This window comes from Salvia miltiorrhiza, chromosome 1 (assembly GCF_028751815.1).
Source record: "Salvia miltiorrhiza cultivar Shanhuang (shh) chromosome 1, IMPLAD_Smil_shh, whole genome shotgun sequence".
Classification (NCBI taxonomy): domain Eukaryota; kingdom Viridiplantae; phylum Streptophyta; class Magnoliopsida; order Lamiales; family Lamiaceae; genus Salvia; species Salvia miltiorrhiza.
The window spans coordinates 6,864,767-6,884,851 of NC_080387.1; the positions used below are offsets into that span (position 1 = coordinate 6,864,767).

Sequence of the window (20,085 nt, forward strand, 5' to 3'; positions counted from 1 at the left end):
ACACACCCTTCACTTTCACTAGATTCACGAATCAACTGTTGTATAAATAGCATCTTTTGTGGATTTAGAAGTTTGTCTTCGATAAGCTTTTGTGATATGTGCTTCATTCTTCAAAGGCTTATGGGGTAACTTACTCACGTTTTCGTGGAGATTTTGAGTATTGATGACTTGGAAACCAATTTCATGATCTATTAGCTAAGTTAAACAGTGTTTTTATTGTCAAGAGATATGAAGACTTCTGCACAACTAATAGTATGTAGTGGTGAGGAGAGACTAGGCATTGTGAGCTTAACAAGAAACTTCCAAAAACACTTATTTTATTCTTTGGATGCTTAGTAGGTGAGCTAGCTCATTCTTGAAAACTGGTTGACTCAGCAATATTGAAAGTATACTGTCACAAGTATATATCACATCCATTTTAATCATTTGGTTAAATTATTAATGTGCGTGAAATTAGTCTGAACTATAAATTAACAGTAAAGATTGATTTTTTTTTTCTTTTTTTCTTTGCTTAAGGCTACTGTTGTTTTCTTCAAAATTCTCAGTTTTAAGTAAGGGAATTATAGCTCAATTTGTGAAAAATCATGTAGACAAGTTCCTAAGTTTTGCAACTGTTAACGAGATGGCTTCATAAACACTAAACAATTTCCACCACACATGTGATTAATTGCTATATCTTCCAGTTAGCTAGCAATGCATGTAATATGTGATATACATATTTATTCTCTACTATTGATTTATTTATATTATTGCGTGCCTTTTTCATGATTTTTTTTTTCTTTTACTTTAGTTTGTTTTAAGAAAACCAAACAAAAGTTAGCATGGATATTGGTAGTACATCTTCTCGCCGTTTGAATTTCGAGTATGCTCATGGGGATATGGTTGATGAGGGCAGTATGAATCAGTTGGTTAACTTGACAAGTATGAACAATAAGGAAGATACTCCGAAGATTGGTATGAGCTTTGATACTGAAGAGGATGCCTATGAATTTTATCTAAAGTATTCAAAACGTGTGGGCTTTGGTATTAGAAGAAGCAAAAGTCACAAGAACACATGTGGAGAATTAGTTGACAGGATCTTTTGTTGTAGTGCTCAAGGAAAAAGATCACACGATAAACGTGATGTTTATGTGAAAAAAGCTCGTCCAGAAACAAGATTTGATTGTCAAGCTAAACTGAAGATTAGCAGTCGAGAAACTGGAAAGCTTTGTGTGGTTCAATTTGTTGAGGAGCATAATCATTATCTTTCAAGTCCAAACAAAATACATTTGCACAGAAGTCATAGAAAAATAGCTCCAGCTGCAGCATTGCAAATTCAAATGGCAAATGACGTGGGTATCACACCCAAAGCATCTCATGATCTTATGGCAAGACAAGTAGGAGGGAGAGAGAATTTGGGTTTCATTCCTGAAGATTACAAAAATTATTTGCGATCTAAAAGAACAAGAGATTCAAGAATAGGGGACACAGGTGGAGTATTAGAATATCTGCAGCAGATGCAATTTGATGATCCGAATTTTTTTTATGCCATTCAAGTTGATGAAGATGACTTGATTACAAATATTTTTTGGGCTGATGCAAAGATGAGAACAGATTACTCACATTTTGGGGACGTGGTTTGCTTTGACACAACTTATAGGAAAAATGAAGGTCGTCCTTGCCTTGTTTGTAGGTGTGAATCATCACAAACAGACTGTGGTTTTTGGTGCTGCATTGTTATATGATGAAACATCTGTGAAATTTGAGTGGCTATTTGATACATTTACTAGAGCTATGGGTCAGAAGAAACCAATTACTATTCTTACAGATCAAGATGCAGCAATGGCTAAGGCATTATCTTCTATATGGCCTGAAACTCATCATCGTTTATGTCTTTGGCATATTTGTCACACCCCAATTTCTGAAGGAATAACTATAACTGAGGTGCAACAAAATCATTGAAATGAACAAGGGAAAAACCTTGTAAAATACGAATAATGGGATGATAAACGGGCTTCGCCCCTTTGGATGAAGAAAGACAAATATCCAAACGATACTAATCCATCGACAAACATTACAACTTCAGGATCACAAGTTTAGTTTCATGCTTCGGATAACCAACATTCATTAATCGAAATACTTAAGAGTCAAGAGTCTAAGCTCATCAAAAGATATCATTTAGAGTCATAACATAAAAGTCTTAGGTCAAGGAAACGAAAGACAAATAAAGGCTAGTACTACAGCGGAAGTCAAAACACGGAGTTGAACCCTAGCCTCAGATCTCTCCGTCAACACCAGCCATCATCCTGAAAAACATTTGAAAATATTTGGGCTAAGTATTAATGTACTTAGTGGGCTGCAACTTTTAAAACATTTCACAATTCGTAAGAGCAGTTTATCCAATCATTCATGACATAACTTAGAAGGTTTTAAAACAAAAAGAACTTCTAAGCATGTTAAAGTATTTCATTTTATTAGCGCGCCATTGCCACACTCTGTTTAGTTACTCGCTGTGATACCGGACCTTTTAGCCACCGACGTATCGCTTTCTCCCATGACACTTGCCCTGAGGACGTAACTCAGATAAGTTGAATTGACCTCGGGACGCTACCCGGGCAGGCCTTACATGATACATGCTCCGGAACACATCCAGCCGAGCACCCTTATAACGCCTCTTACATGAATTAGTGCTCGATGGAGATCAACCCACCGAAACAACTAACAAGTGTACACAATTCTCAAATAACGTGTTAGGCCATAAGAGAACCTCGATCGATCCATGAATTGCGAGCCTTAAACATAACAGAGCGGCACAAAAATATTTATTGGATAAACAGTTTTCAATTCATGAAACAATTTAGAGCTTAATAACTCAAGCATACATTTGAAAAATAAGCCCACCTGTATAGGCAATGCCTGCGTTAATCTTATCTCTGAATCGGAAAAGCACTGCTAATCGTCACGATCCACGAAGCCTACAAGAAATCTATACTCTTAATAGGTCTCCTGAATCTAATCTTAAGTCGTAGTAAAGTGCTTAACATTCTATGATTCACTTAGCCGGGTTTTCAAAATTTATAAATAAATATTTGAAAACTAAAATTCTTGAGTTAAGGACCACCAACAATATCCTTACTCGATTTACTTTAATGAATTGGATTATAAATATAAACCAATTAAAACAATCGTTGTTTTATTTGCAAAATTGTTTAATGCAAATTTCTTTCATGCTTAAAATCATATAATAAATAATTACACTCAATAAATATGCATAAAATAATAATATTATGCAATCACCTTTAATATAATTAATCAAACTCTATTAGAGTTTAATTAGTCAAATATAATTATGCAATTATATGAATGGAATCATATCATTTTGGGCCAAACAAATAAGTAAAAGTTTCATTTTATGAAAATAATACACAGCCCAAATGAAATAAAATCGGCCCAGACATTTAAATCGGCCCAAAATTGGGCCCAACCCATATTCTTTCTTCTTCTTTAAAACATACACAACAACACTAACACAAACACACGCACACGCACACACCCACAGCCGCACACCCCCCCCCCCCAACTCTCCTTCCCCTTCTCTCCCTCTCGGTTCTCTGTCTCCTCCTCTCTGTCCGGCCAAGAGCGGCGCCGCCACGCCGGCGCACCGTCTCACCTCCGCGTCTCCACTTCCCTCTCACTCTCTCGGATTCCGCCCCCATCACTCGCCCTCTATCGCACCGGACCCAGAACTCCCTCCGACGACTGCACCAGAACAGCCGCCGCCGCCTGATGAACTCCTCCCTCCCCACTCAATCGGCCGACAGCAGCAGAAGAACGGACTGCCGCCGCGCCCTCCACCTCCCTTGTCTTTCTCTCAATCCTCCCTCGTTCACAGATCCGGCGGCCCGCATCAGTAGGAGCTAACCACCGCCGCTCTTCTCACCCTCTCTCTCTCTCTCTGCACACTCCGGTCAACAGTGGCGCGGAGCACCGCCCCGGCCGCCGCCTGCCCTCCCCCTGATTTCGACTCACACACAGCAAGCACACATACTCAACATCATAAGCTTCTTCACCCTTCTATTTTCGATTCTCTTCATTGTAAAAAAAACATTAATGTTTTGGAATGAAAAAGTTTGCATCTTTACAGCTTTTGAAGTTCAAAAACTCCCACAATTGTTGGTTTGCTATGGATTGAAAGTATGAATGCAATTTACAGCATTTTAACATTTGTGAAAGAGATAAGTAGCTACTGATTCTTGAAACAACAAGACAGAGTCTCAGTGAGTAAGGTGATTGAAGGTATAACCTCGAAGTATGGATTGCTTGTATGGTTTCGATTGAAGCTTGTTGATGAGAAAAGCTTGTTGATGAGAAGAGCTTGCTGTTTTTAGAGTTGTGGATGAGAAGAGCTCGAGAAGAGCTTGCTGTTTTGAAGGTGAAAATCAAGTGGGGGTGAGTTTCTTTTCAAGGAAGAAATAAACAGTGCAAGCTACGTGGCTTAGCCCTCTCCACAATCCCCTAATCACCATTAATAAAATATCTAGAGGATTTAAGGAATAGATTGGGCTAAATGGGCTTGGAGGTGTGGATTGGATCTATAAATGAATGGGCTCTCATTTGGTTAATCAAGTATTTTTAACCTAAGGGGTCCAATATAAAAAGAATTAAACTCCAACACACTTGAATAATTAAAGTCCAACATAGACTTTAATTTAAAATGTAAAAATCAATATCAGTAATATGTAAAATATTTCACATAAGCACATATTCATATTTAAATTAATATGCAGTGCACAAAATTTAAATAACTTAAATATATACGGAAAGCTTTTGAAATTCATTTTTGTTGGAATTAAATAAATCATTTTCTTTTATCCGGCTTGAATCATCTTAATCTAAGCTTAAAATAAATTATAAACTTTATAGAAATGGGCGGGGTATTACATCCCTCCCTCCTTATAAAATTTCGTCCTCGAAATTTCTTATAAGAGTCTTCTAGTTTAGAACACTAGGCATTCATTCCATAATTCTTAGGCGGCATTGAATCATACACGGTCTTAAATTCTAACAGCGCGATATCGTTCTTCAACCAGAAATTCTCTTCAAAATCTGGTACATCATTATGCCGTGGAGTTCGTCTTCTCTTTTCTTGGAGATTGGAGCGAGGTCTTTCTCTCGCTACAAGGTATTGTAGCGCTGACTTGTTTAAATCTATCGATTCTAGGATTACGTCGAATTCTATCGTAGAAATAACACGTAAGTCTATCTAAATGTTTGAGCGTCTATATCGAGCTTTAAGTTCGAGAAACGTCTTTAGCATCCAGTATAAAAAAAAACTATAATTGATACGTCGAAAACATTAATCGTACCTTTCAGGTTTCCCTGATCTCTTGCCTCTTGGTGCTGGTGAAGGGCATAGGCCCTAGCGTATCGTGGTTGTCCCTGGTATCCTCCAGGACTTTGGTTCTGTGGTTGTCGGTTTTCGGGATTTTGTTGTTGTGGCGCTCCTCCTCTTTTCTTTGGGCATGCTGCAGCAAAATGCCCTGTTTCTCCGCAATAATAACAAGCATTCGTTCCTTTCATGCATTCCCCTAAATGGGGTTTCCGACACTTTGGGCAAGGTGGTGGAGTTATCGCTTGCGACTGTTCGTTCTGATGCTGATTCGGATTTTGATTAGCAACACATGGTTTCTTCCCACTTCCATTTCCAGAGTTTCCCTCAGTTCCCTCATTCCATCTCCTTTTTCCTTTACTACCATCTTGAGGTGGTACAAATCCAGACTGTCCGGAAGCTTTTCATTTCTCTCTTGGCAGCAGTGATTCAATGGTGAGGGCTCTGCTCAATGTTTGCGCGTAGGTGAGACCTCCTTGACTTGCTAAAGAAATCGCTATCTCATGGCGCAATCCATTTCTGAATTTTTCTGCACGCTTCTCATCAGTGTCCACCAGCGTCGGAGCATATCTTGATAGCTGATTGAAGGCTCTATCGTACTCAGTCACTGTCCACGCTCTCTGCTTCAGATTCCAGAACTCATTCTGCTTCTTCTGTCTATAGCATCCTGGTATGTACTTCTCATACAACACAGTCTTAAAATCTTCCCAAGTGAAATTTTCCTACTGTTCCTCAGTCATTGTGCGTCTCACTGATTCCCACCAGAAATCGGCTTCGTCCACCAGTTGGTAGGTTGCACAAGTTACTTTGTCTTCGTCATCGCAACGGATGTAGTTAAAGATACGCTCTATAGCCCTAACCCATTTTTCGGCGTCTGTTGGATCGCCCAGCCCGTCAAACGTTGGAGGTTATTCCTTGCGAAACTTCTCTTCAGCAGTACGATTTGGTGCTACTTGTTGGATTGGCTCTTCAGGGATGAATCCCCTGCCGCGTCCGCGACCACGACCACGTCCTCGTCCCCTACCGCGTCCTCTTGGTGCGTCTTCCATTCTGGTTTACGGACGATATCAACACATCAGTGAGACTCCTTCTGCATACATACATTCATAGATATATACAAGATATATCGCTTCTATGGTGTAACCATGTGAAAGACTAGTTCTATGTAGGAACAAATTTTAACTTAAGTGGATCCTTAATCTCATGACATTGCTTCTACGTTATAACATATTTATGTTAAACGTTGCTATCTTATCATTCCTTACTTAAATCGATCAAGCGGGGCTATCACGACTAACATTTCTAAAGTATCCTTAGGTAGTACTCAAACGGTTCGTAAGAGGACTCATCATTCAAGTCGTATAGGCGATGAACCTAAAACGATAACATAAAACCTTGCATTCATTCCATCATTTGTTTCTTTTGAAACTTTAAAAACATTTGGACAGTGCATGTCCCTTTCATGAAAACTTTTCTCAAGTCGGAAAGATTTAGGAAATCTAACTCGATCATAAATTTATTGATTCGTTAAGGGCTCTGATAGTCCCAAACACGACATACATAGATTGGTTATATGAGTCGGAGACTCAAAATAACAATATGAAAGCGATAAGCAATTCATATAACATCATTCATTGAAAGCGCGCACTTCTTGAAAACTTGAAAGCTTTTAAAATCATTGAAACTTTTAAATCGTACCTTTTTGTTGCGACAGTGTGACGGCGAGCTGAGGGTCAACAAATTTTTCTTAGAAGTCTAGAGATACTAATCTAGACTCGATGTTAGAAGCTTATGGTTATCAGAGACATGAAAGAAAACTTATGCTCTGATACCATTCTGTCACACCCCAATTTCTGAAGGAATAACTATAACTGAGGTGCAACTAAATCATTGAAATGAACAAGGGAAAAACCTTGTAAAATACGAATAATGGGATGATAAACGGGCTTCGCCCCTTTGGATGAAGAAAGACAAATATCCAAACAATACTAATCCATCGACAAACATTACAACTTCAGGATCACAAGTTTAGTTTCATGCTTCGGATAACCAACATTCATTAATCGAAATACTTAAGAGTCAAGAGTCTAAGCTCATCAAAAGATATCATTTAGAGTCATAACATAAAAGTCTTAGGTCAAGGAAACGAAAGACAAATAAAGGCTAGTACTACAGCGGAAGTCAAAACACGGAGTTGAACCCTAGCCTCAGATCTCTCCGTCAACACCAGCCATCATCCTGAAAAACATTTGAAAATATTTGGGCTAAGTACAAATGTACTTATTGGGCTGCAACTTTTAAAACATTTCACAATTCGTAAGAGCAGTTTATCCAATCATTCATGACATAACTTAGAAGGTTTTAAAACAAAAAGAACTTCTAAGCATGTTAAAGTATTTCATTTTATTAGCGCGCCATTGCCACACTCTGTTTAGTTACTCGCTGTGATACCGGACCTTTTAGCCACCGACGTATCGCTTTCTCCCATGACACTTGCCCTGAGGACGTAACTCAGACAAGTTGAATTGACCTCGGGACGCTACCCGGGCAGGCCTTACATGATACATGCTCCGGAACACATCCAGCCGAGCACCCTTATAACGCCTCTTACATGAATTAGTGCCCGATGGAGATCAACCCACCGAAACAACTAACAAGTGTACACAATTCTCAAATAACGTGTTAGGTCATAAGAGAACCTCGATCGATCTATGAATTGCGAGCCTTAAACATAACAGAGCGCACAAAAATATTTATTGGATAAACAGTTTTCAATTCATGAAACATTTAGAGCTTAATAACTCAAGCATACATTTGAAAAATAAGCCCACCTGTATAGGCAATGCCTGTCGTTTAATCTTATCTCTGAATCGGAAAAGCACTGCTAATCGTCACGATCCACGAAGCCTACAAGAAATCTATACTCTTAATAGGTCTCCTGAATCTAATCTTAAGTCGTAGTAAAGTGCTTAACATTCTATGATTCACTTAGCCGGGTTTTCAAAATTTAATAAATAAATATTTGAAAACTAAAATTCTTGAGTTAAGGACACCAACAATATCCTTACTCGATTTACTTTAATAATTGGATTTATAAATATAAACCAATTAAAACAATCGTTGTTTTATTTGCAAAATGTTTAATGCAAATTTCTTTCATGCTTTAAATCATATAATAAATAATTACACTCAATAAATATGCACAAAATAATAATATTATGCAATTCACCTTTAATATAATTAATCAAACTCTATTAGAGTTTAATTAGTCAAATATAATTATGCAATTATATGAATGGAATCATATCATTTTGGGCCAAACAAATAAGTAAAAAGTTCATTTTATGAAAATAATACACAGCCCAAATGAAATAAAATCGGCCCAGACATTTAAATCGGCCCAAAATTGGGCCCAACCCATATTCTTTCTTCTTCTTTAAAACATACACACAACACACTAACACAAACACACGCACACACCCACAGCCGCACACCCCCCCCAACTCTCCTTCCCCTTCTCTCCCTCTCGGTTCTCTGTCTCCTCCTCTCTGTCCGGCCAAGAGCGGCGCCGCCACGCCGGCGCACCGTCTCACCTCCGCGTCTCCACTTCCCTCTCACTCTCTCGGATTCCGCCCCCATCACTCGCCCTCTATCGCACCGGACCCAGAACTCCCTCCGACGACTGCACCAGAACAGCCGCCGCCGCCTGAACTCCCTCCCTCCTCACTCAAATCGGCCGACAGCAGCAGAAGAAACGGACTGCCGCCGCGCCCTCCACCTCCCTCGTCTCTCTCTCAATCCTCCCCTGTTCACAGATCCGGCGGCCGCATCAGTAGGAGCTAACCACCGCCGCTCTTCTCACCCTCTCTCTCTCTCTCTCTGCACACTCCGGTCAACAGTGGCGCGGATCCACCGCCGGCCGCCGCCTGCCCTCCCCCTGATTTCGACTCACACACAGCAAGCACACATACTCAACATCATAAGCTTCTTCACCCTTCTATTTTCGATTCTCTTCATTGTAAAAAAACATTAAAGTTTTGGAATGAAAAAGTTTGCATCTTTACAGCTTTTGAAGTTCAAAACTCCCACAATTGTTGGTTTGCTATGGATTGAAAGTATGAATGCAATTTACAGCATTTTAACATTTGTGAAAGAGATAAGTAGCTACTGATTCTTGAAACAACAAGACAGAGTCTCAGTGAGTAAGGTGATTGAAGGTATAACCTCGAAGTATGGATTGCTTGTATGGTTTCGATTGAAGCTTGTTGATGAGAAAAGCTTGTTGATGAGAAGAGCTTGCTGTTTTAGAGTTGTGGATGAGAAGAGCTCGAGAAGAGCTTGCTGTTTTGAAGGTGAAAATCAAGTGGGGGTGAGTTTCTTTTCAAGGAAGAAATAAACAGTGCAAGCTACGTGGCTTAGCTCTCTCCACAATCCCCTAATCACCATTAATAAAATATCTAGAGGATTTAAGGAATAGATTGGGCTAAATGGGCTTGGAGGTGTGGATTGGATCTATAAATGAATGGGCTCTCATTTGGTTAATCAAGTATTTTTAACCTAAGGGGTCCAATATAAAAAGAATTAAACTCCAACACACTTGAATAATTAAAGTCCAACATAGACTTTAATTTAAAATGTAAAAATCAATATCAGTAATATGTAAAATATTTCACATAAGCACATATTCATATTTAAATTAATATGCAGTGCACAAAAATTTAAATAACTTAAATATATACGGAAGCTTTTGAAATTCATTTTTGTTGGAATTAAATAAATCATTTTTCTTTTATCCGGTTTGAATCATCTTAATCTAAGCTTAAAATAAATTATAAACTTTATAGAAATGGGCGGGGTATTACATCCCTCCCTCCTTATAAAAATTTCGTCCTCGAAATTTCTTATAAGAGTCTTCTAGTTTAGAACACTAGGCATTCATTCCATAATTCTTAGGCGGCATTGAATCATACACGGTCTTAACATTCTAACAGCGCGATATCGTTCTTCAACCAGAAATTCTCTTCAAAATCTGGTACATCATTATGCCGTGGAGTTCGTCTTCTCTTTTCTTGGAGATTGGAGCGAGGTCTTTCTCTCGCTACAAGGTATTGTAGCGCTGACTTGTTTAAATCTATCGATTCTAGGATTACGTCGAATTCTATCGTAGAAATAACACGTAAGTCTATCTAAATGTTTGAGCGTCTATATCGAGCTTTAAGTTCGAGAAACGTCTTTAGCATCCAGTATAAAAAAAAAACTATAATTGATACGTCGAAAACATTAATCGTACCTTTCAGGTTTCCCTGATCTCTTGCATCTTGGTGCTGGTGAAGGGCATAGGCCCTAGCGTATCGTGGTTGTCCCTGGTATCCTCCTCTTTTCTTTGGGCATGCTGCAGCAAAATGCCCCGTTTCTCCGCAATAATAACAAGCATTCGTTCCTTTCATGCATTCCCCTAAATGGGGTTTCCGACACTTTGGGCAAGGTGGTGGAGTTATCGCTTGCGACTGTTCGTTCTGATGCTGATTCGGATTTTGATTAGCAACCCATGGTTTCTTCCCACTTCCATTTCCAGAGTTTCCCTCAGTTCCCTCATTCCATCTCCTTTTTCCTTTACTACCATCTTGAGGTGGTACAAATCCAGACTGTCCGGAAGCTTTTCATTTCTCTCTTGGCAGCAGTGATTCAATGGTGAGGGCTCTGCTCAATGTTTGCGCGTAGGTGAGACCTCCTTGACTTGCTAAAGAAATCGCTATCTCATGGCGCAATCCATTTCTGAATTTTTCTGCACGCTTCTCATCAGTGTCCACCAGCGTCGGAGCATATCTTGAAGATAATGACTGGTTGAAGCGAATGTTTAAACTGAAAGAAATGACTACCACCCAAAGAAGTGAGAGCATGAATAGTATTGTGAAAAGGTTTGTCAACTACAAGCACAAGTTCCTAGAATTTTTTAATCACTTCCAAAGGCTTCTTGAAGATCGTCGATATGAGGAACTTAAAGCCGATTTCAAAGCAAATACAAGTATTCCATCTATGGTGTATCCAGTTGAGATTTTAAAGCATGCAGCTAGTATTTATACCCCTGAAGTATATAAAAAGTTTGAGCAGGAATGGTATAAATCTCATGATTCTAGTTTGGAATACTTTGAAGACGATGGGTTTCTGACGAAATATAAAATTACCCCTCACAATAAGATTCATCACCATGTAGTTACATTTGATTCATCAAGTGGAAAAACTAATTGTAGCTGCAGAAAGTTTGAATTTGCTGGGATTCTGTACTCTCATATTTTGAAGGTATTCACCATGAAAAATGTTATGAAGATCTCAAGTGAATACGTCATGAAAAGGTGGACACGACATGCCAAAGCTGGATTTATTGGAGATCCAAATCTCAATAAATTGACCTCAGATCCAAAAGTACTTCAAAATCTACGATATAAAGAATTATGTGGGTTGTATGTTCAGTTGGCTACAAAGCTGCATCTGAGGATGAAGATACTTACAGAATTGTAAAAGATGGTATTTTGAAGATGTTTGATATGGTGGATGGCAGATTACAAGGTCAAGAGTTAAATCAACATGCAAATCCAACAAATGTGTTGTTGAATGAGGTTGATTTGCAAACTAATGAAAGAAACGCTCGTGGTGCCAAAGGTATAAAGTATAAAAATAAGACAACTTCGGGTAAGAGACTTAGAGGTGGCTTGGAAAAAAGTTCAAGAAAAAAGAAAGCGGCAAACAAAAAAGTACAAGAGTCTAATTTGGAGGTTATGCATATATAATTTGTTGACATTTTTTCTAGATACATAGTCAAATAATTATTTTTGTCTTTAATTTTAATTTAATTTTATTTGTTGTTATGGAATAGGGTGTCCAAGGAAATCATGGCATTGTTTTCGATGTGCCCTTTATACCTAATGAAAGTGTCGCAGCCCGATTCCCAAACGCTAGTAATAGCGGGGTACGAGTATCGATACGACTAAAATAATTGAATAAAGGACATCACAACTAAACTGAACATCGGCGCGGAAGCTTACATCAAAACATGCTAAGGCAAAACATCATAAATCGACTCAAGGGTATAAATATCAGGAATGATATAACTTCTTGAATATCAGGAATTTCAAGAGGAAAAACAAAGTAGGTACAGCTTATTTTCCATAAGGAAGTATAATATCAAGAGTGCCACAGCAAAAGGCGTAACAATTATATGTATGAAGACATATTATTGCGAGTACATTGCTTGATTTGAAAGGATTAGTGTATCATCTCACTAAGGTTTTATCAACATCCAAAAGGAAATCAAAGTACATCGTCCTTAAGACTCTAACATCAAGGAAAACAGCAAGGAAACTTTATCAACGAAACAGTCCCCACCAGCACCAGTCCAATCTCGCTCCAAAGCTTAGCCTGCACATTTAGAAATATATGCAGGGCGTGAGTAATAATACTCAGTGGGCAAACGCCGAAGAAAAACATCAAAGGCGCTCTTAGAGCTATATGTTTGAAGCTTGCCATAACATCAGCAATGCACAGAAGTAAAGTTTGCGTAAATTAATCTGTGCATGCAGTTTTCATAATCATAACATCATGTGTAAACGACTGCAGTCAAATATTTTAACATGTATGTACCACACCTACAACAATCATCATTATTATCGATACCGAGAAGTAGGCCTCCCTCTCGAGTACCGTGACTGGCCGACCCGAAGACGGCTCACAGTCACCTCTGTGCACAAAATCCCGCTTGTGGCAGGACCGAATTCGTCTCGTCAGTAGAGGGTATCACACAAGTTCAACATCAAAAATTGGCAAGTCAAACAGTTCATAAACATCATTTATCTCAAATATTTGATAAACTCATAATATCATCAATAATCATTTTAGAAGGCTCATACGATAAACGTATACTCAAAATATTGCCCACCTGGAGTCCTTCGCTTAAGCTCGGATAGGAACAGGTGACTTACTTCTTCGTTTCGCTCGGATCTTCATGAGTCATCAACATCATCACGAAAGTTCATGTGGTAAAACAAATCTCAGTTAGAACTCATACCAAAATCCAACTCATCTCAATTAATGACTTCTCGCTCAACGTCTAATTACCCAGTAAAACTAAATCCTTAGGTATACTCAACTTCTAAGGATTCTCACGTCTTAATCTCGATTTAACTTTCAACTCGGACCATACTCAGCAAACAAGCACATAGGCATGTAGAAACACATAAGCATACAACTTACATATAACATCTCACAAACAAGTAAACATCAATCTGACTCGGAGACCAGAGCAGAGAAATGCTCGGTGGTCAGAGTGGAAAACTCGGCAGGGCGGAGCGGAACAGCTCGGCAACGACTGCGGAAAATACCCGCCAGGGCAGAGGAATCAAACTTGCCAAGGCAGCGAAATCATGAACTCTCTGTCGCCAGAGGAATGGCGATCGTCAGAGGAATCAAACTCAGAGGATTCAATCATCAGAGGATTCGATTTCAGAGGAATCGATTTCAGAGGAATCGATTTCAGAGGAATCGATTTCAGAGGAATCAACGTCAGAGGAATCGATTTCAGAGGAATCGATTTCAGAGGAATCAACGTCAGAGGAATCGAATTTAGAGGAATCGATTTCAGAGGAATCAACGTCAGAGGAATCAACGTCAGAGGAATCGAATTCAGATGAATCGATTTCAGAGGAATCAACGTCAGAGGAATCGAACTCGCTGGCAGGGCAGCGGGGAAACGATTTCTCGGTTCCGAGAAATCAAACATCAGAGGAATCCAAAAAGCCAGAGCAGAGGAATGACTTCTCGGCTGAGTAAAGCAAGACTCAAAACAGAACGACGCAGTCAAGAGCAACTCTAAACTTCATCAATCTTTCCATTCACAAAAATCATCAGACACTCTCAAACATCAAAATACTTATCATGCTTCATCATAACTCACTCACGAACTCTTTAACTCTAATATCACCAAAACACGTAACTCTTTTCATACGTTCTTACTCAATCATCAAAACATCATTCAAGACATAAATCACAGATTTTTCCCAAATTCTTACGTCGAACTAAATTTTATAAAAACTCATATCTCAAGACTCAGTTTTGCAAAATACATCTTAAACATCTCAAATCATCACATATAACACATTACTCACCCCAGTTTTCGAAAAGAACCAGAAAGATTTTTAAAAGGGCATGAACCCTAACTTTCGAAAATGAAGAAAAAGGCGGTGGGGGAGTTTCTCATGCTTCAAACATCTTAATACTCACATAAATCACCACATACTTCTCACAACAAGTCTAGACTCCAAAAAGCAAAACACTTACTCAAAGAGTTTCAAGAAAAAGGCGTCTTTTCTCGATTCTTCCGGTTAGAAATCAACAAATCTTCTTGAAACAAGCGTGGAAAGTGTTTAAGGCTAGATTTATCGGAGTATTCTGTCTCAGTTGTGATTGGTGAAGCTTCGAGCTTAGTCTCCAATGGAGGAGAGAAGAAATATCGTGAGGGAGAGAGAAGGCGGTGAAGGCCGAAAATGATGAGAATGACCGAAAGAGAGAGGGACTCTTCGGTTTTAGCAAGATTCTTATTCCATTGGATAAGTAGCATTAAATGCTTGAATAGTGCTTTGTCTCCCCCTTAATCAGCAGGTCTCATCCGGCTAATTAGCCACATGTGAGAAAGGATTAAAATATTGTTTGTGAGTGTAGGAGTGTGCGACGGCAAAATCAACACATATGCTAAGTTTTCGAAAATCATACTGACTCAAATAACATAAGTGCGCACATAACATATAAATCACATAACGTCAAACAATTTACTCACAAAATTGTCACGTTAAAACGGACCATCACTCGTCATTAATCTAATTGTCATTCTAGCTTAATCCTTTTTATAGTGATTCTAAATCACTACCTCAACTCTATCTCTCGTCTTTCATCTCATCTTATCTCAAAATTAATCAACGTCTCCATCTCATAACTCTATAATCTCGCATCTCGACATCTCAGTACTCTTAGTAGTGTTAAAACACTATCTTCTAACATAAGGAAAGGTACGGGGTGTTACATCCTACCCCCCTTAAAAGAAATTTCGTCCCGAAATTTGAGTTATTCCTCTACGGGGAAATCTCTGTATACTTCTCTTTCATCTTTTCTTCAAACTCTGGGGAAGTACACTCCCGCTGACTCTAAATAGCCCATCAAATGTGGCTATCAATTTCTTCTACGCTTCCCAAACTTCGCTTTTTAGCCATCTAGAATTTTGTGCTTTGCAGCCATTCGAGTTTATTGGAGATTGGCTATTTTGTAACTGCTGCTTTAATCATCTGCTTACAATCATCTTTTCTTCAAGTTCCCATGTTGATTCTTCTTTTTGACCGTGATATCTCCATTGGATCTTCACCAAAAGAATTGACTTGTTCCTCAATTGTTGGATCTTCCAGTCCAGCATCGCATCAGGTCTCTCTCTTCATAACCCAAAACTGGTACCAGGGACTCCTCTTCCTGGATGACGTGTTTTGAAACAACACATACTTTCTTAGTTGAGAAACATTGAAAACGTCTTGGACGTTCGCGAAGCTCGGAGGCAACGCTAGATTATAGGCTACTTGGCCTACTCCTTCTAATACATCATAAGGTCCTATATATCTCGGTTTGAGTCTTTCTTAAACTCGAAACTAACACGGTCCCTAAGATAGGGAAAACTTACATAAACATCGTTTCTAACGTCAAAAAGAATCTATCAGTGATTACTCGATCATCGGTTTTCCTCCTCTCAATTTGCCCGTCGTTGTCATAACTCAAGGCATAAGGTCTCACTTCTATCGTGGAAGTAAATTCGTATAAAGTTGCCAAAGTGGCACCTCCACGTGTTAACACATCAAACATCTTTCTATGAAACTCATTCTCTATTCAAAACGTCGTTTCAGTCTTGGCACGTATTTCATACCTTCTCTGTTAGAGCAGCGAAATCACTAACCAGAGTAGCGAAATCAAGACGCCAGAGGAATCAAATTCCAGAGCAGCGGAATCCTTGGCTAGAGCAGCGGAATGAATCATCAGAGGAATAGCTTCCGCTCTGGCGCAAAAATCTCTTCTCGTCCTAATCTCGCATTTATATCTCGGCGCCCTCGTCTCATCAAAAGTGTAACTCTAATGCTCAAAATCTCTATTTATCATCATAACTCCATCTCATCTTAACTATGATCTCATATCTCAGTACCGTAGTACTCTTTGCAGTGTCTCGACACTACTACTATCTATAAAGTACGGATTCGCTTGTGACTTCATTCTTCAACTTTCCTTTATCAGGCACGCCCGGTCTCTTTCTTAAATAAAATGGCATTATTTGCCACCTCTTAAAAATTCTCTACTCTCTCGGTTCGAGACTTTATTCGAAATCTTTCCATCTTCTCATCTCTTCATCCTTCTCTGCCAGAGCAGAGGAATCGTGATTTCTCTGTCAGAGCAGAGGAATCGGCGTCAGCTCTGTCTAAATCAAAGACCGCTCAAAATATAGGCTCTATTGGTGGAGCAGGGCTCCTCGATCGTGGGTCTGGTGTAAAGCTCAGTGCTTTGCGGGGGTATTATTACCTCGCGATCCATCTTCTCGAATTCCTCGATTAGATTCACTTCTCGAGTAAGGGGAAATCCTAACTTTCCTGCGTCAGTTACAACATCAGTGGGATCTCTTCATCCGCGGAATCACTTTGTTAGCGGAATCCCTAACTCTCTGCCAGAGCAGAGCTAAAACTCAGCAGTATTCGGCAAAACAAAAGAACTCGTTTCAACACTTCTAATCATCAATCCAAACCAACATTTATTATCCTAGCATGCTCAAGAACTCATACACATTCAAATCTTCAAATCGACTTATGAATTTCAAGCTTTTTCCCAAAATCTTGGGTAACTCGTCTCACTTAAATCATCATCAACATTTTATAAACTCATGAATTATGCTCATAGTCCTTTACTGACTCTGATCGTCTCCTTCGTTGCTCAAAGAAAATTTTGAGAATTTCACAATCGGTGTATAACTTACATTGTACTTCGTAGAGATGGTGTCTCCATACCTTCAAAGCATGCACTACGGCTGCTAAATCTAAATCTTGCGTTAGATACTTCATCTCGTGTGGTCTCCACTTGCTTTAACTCCTTCCTTTCTAAAATTAGTCTCGCACCGGCCAGAGAAATCGGTGCCAGTGCAGAGGAATGCTTTCAGCTCTGTCGTCAGAGCAGAGCAGAGCTCAATTTCAGCTTTGCTTCCCGAGCGGAGCTCGGCTTCAAACTTATCGAAAGATAAGATATCTTTTCCCTCTTGACTCAGCCCACATCCTAGACCATTCTTCGATGCATCAATGCAGTTTGCGTACTAAGTCTCTTCTTTAGATCTTAAAAACTTCATTCACAATCGTTCGGCCAATCGAACTTGACTTCTTTCTTTAACAGGCATGTCAAAGGCTTAGCGATTCTCGAAAAGCCCTCGATAAACGTCGATAATACTTTGCAATTTCTAGGAAACTGTGAATCTCATGCGGTGTGGTTGGCGTTCTCCCTTCCTGTACCGCTTAAACTTTTGCGGGGTCTACCTCAAATCCCCTCGCAAAGCAAAACTCGTATTTACTATCTTCGCATAAAGCTCTTTAGCTCGAAATCTTTTCAACACGGTCATCGAACGCTCTTTGTGTTCTCGTTTACTCTTCAAGTAAGTCGGGATATCGTCTATGAAGAAGACTTAACACGAACTCGTCTAGGTATTCGTGAAAAACGCGATTCATGAGATCCATGAATACTGTCGAGTCATTCGTCAATCTAAAAGGCATTATTATAAACTCATGGTGTCTATGTCTCATACGAGATATCATCTCTGGAAATATCTCCCACTCGTATCTTCAGCTGGTGGTATCTCGTTCTCAAATCAAACTTTGAAAAAGTGCTCGCTCTTTGTAGTTGATCGAACAGATCATTGATCCGAAGTAACAGATACTCATTCTTTATCATCGGTTTGTTCAACTCTCGATAATCGATACACAACCTCAAGCTTCCATCCTTCTCCCTCACAAACCAATTGGTGCTTTTGACATCGGTGTCGCGCCAGACTCTACATCAATCGTAACCCTAACTGGTGGTCTGGGGTAATCCCTATCAAGTCTCAGGGTATAACATCTTTATACTCTCGCACGTCTGGCATCATCAACGTTTTCTTCGGTTTCGTCTCTCTGGTTCGGATATTCAACGTACGCGGTTGTATCACTTCTCCGCAAGAACTTTCTTACTTGTAGTGCCGAGATGATCGGCGTCTTCTTCCATTTTCTCTTAACGCCAAATAGACGAGGTAGGCTCTTGGCCTGGAAATTGAAGCGTTATTCGTCTCTCCTTGTCTTGTATCGTCACATGGTTTCCCTCTAACTAGTCCATTCCAACATTTATATACAAGTGCCATATAGGCATCAATCTCAGGTTTCTCGCCTCGAACTTAATCGATCTCAACTCGTATTCTAAGTTAAGCACGCGGATGAAACCGTAGTGGTTCAGCCTATGGGTGCGATTACTCTTTAGAGGTTGTGAAACAGACTCCTCGTTCGGTGTCGAACAAAAAAAAAAACGATGGGCATATCTTTCAATTCGTCTATCTCTGACAAAAATCTTCTATTTTTGTCTGGGGCTTTCTGTTCAAGCGCGTACAGTCTCTGGTGATGAGGTCGATTCGCCTGCAGGGCTGGTGGTCGCTTTCTTGACTGACGTGGTCGAAAGGCTGACTGTTGTTGCGGTGGCGGCGGTAGCGGTAGGACTCTTTCCATCGCTTTTGAGTTGCGGCCGAGACTGACTCGGTCGTTCTTCCGCTTCCACTTTGCTGACGATTCTTGCACTAGTTGAGTAGTGCTCGACCCTTCGCAGGTGTGACGGCTATTCTGTCTCATCTTACATTATCTCAATGTAATTTATTGCTCTTCGACAAGGCAACATTCCTCGTGATTCTTAAAGGTTTACTGCTGCTGGGGCAGTTGGGCCATCATAAGGCCGTTTGTCTCAATTCTGATATTGCGGTGGCGCATTTTGTCTCTGCCACGACTTCTTAGGATCTTGACTTCGGTCATCCTATCTTCTCTTTCCTTCATGCTCTCGTCTATAAAAGACGGATTGCACGTTCGAGTGCTCTCAGTCGTTTTGGGGTGCTGGAGCTCAAATTGCTTTCTCTGGCTGCATTGCCCGTTCTATATCCCATGTTCTATTTAGTGCTTCAGTGCACATACTCGCGCTCTGACTCGTTAAATCGTCTCGTACTTCTTATCTCAACCCTGCTCGAAACAATTCTAACATCTTCTCATTCATCTCTTCTCGATATGTAGCATACCGATCCAAGTCGCGAAACTGACGTTCGTATTCAGCTACGGTTTTATTGCCTTATCTCTTATCATCCATTCTATTTCTTTCTTCATCCAGTTTCTCTTTCTCGGCACAGTCTAAGGGGACATGTATCAACCTTAGAACTAATTCCCATAACTCTCAAGTCATAAAACTCTTACTCAACATCATACTATTTCCTCAATTCTCATAACTCAACGTCATAGACACATTTCATGCCTATCATCGTAATCATCAGCTCAAAACTCTACTCAAGCATAAAGATTCTCTGGTCATCGTCGTATAGACCTATAAGAAAAATTTCTCTTTCGAGAACTCTTACATAATTCAGGGCATAACGGAAATAAAGC

At 39.7% G+C, this 20,085-nt stretch overlaps 1 protein-coding gene across 1 annotated transcript; it reads left to right on the forward strand.

Annotated features, from left to right (window-relative positions):
• Nucleotides 1-821: 821 nt before the first annotated feature.
• Nucleotides 822-5,654, forward strand: LOC131010560 (protein FAR1-RELATED SEQUENCE 5-like). Its single transcript, XM_057938157.1, has 3 exons — nt 822-1,616; nt 1,693-1,923; nt 5,433-5,654. The coding sequence occupies exons 1-3, from the start codon at nt 822-824 to the stop codon at nt 5,652-5,654; spliced, it is 1,248 nt and encodes a 415-aa protein (XP_057794140.1).
• The last annotated feature ends 14,431 nt before the right edge of the window (nt 5,655-20,085 follow it).

Coding starts and splice junctions, on each gene's coding strand:
- LOC131010560 (XM_057938157.1), top strand. CDS start 822: ATGGATATTGGTAGTACATCTTCTCGCCGTTTGAATTTCGAGTATGCT. Junction 1,617..1,692: donor ACTCACATTTTGGGGACGTG/GTTTGCTTTGAC, acceptor CATCACAAACAG/ACTGTGGTTTTTGGTGCTGC. Junction 1,924..5,432: donor AAGGAATAACTATAACTGAG/GTGCAACAAAAT, acceptor GGTATCCTCCAG/GACTTTGGTTCTGTGGTTGT.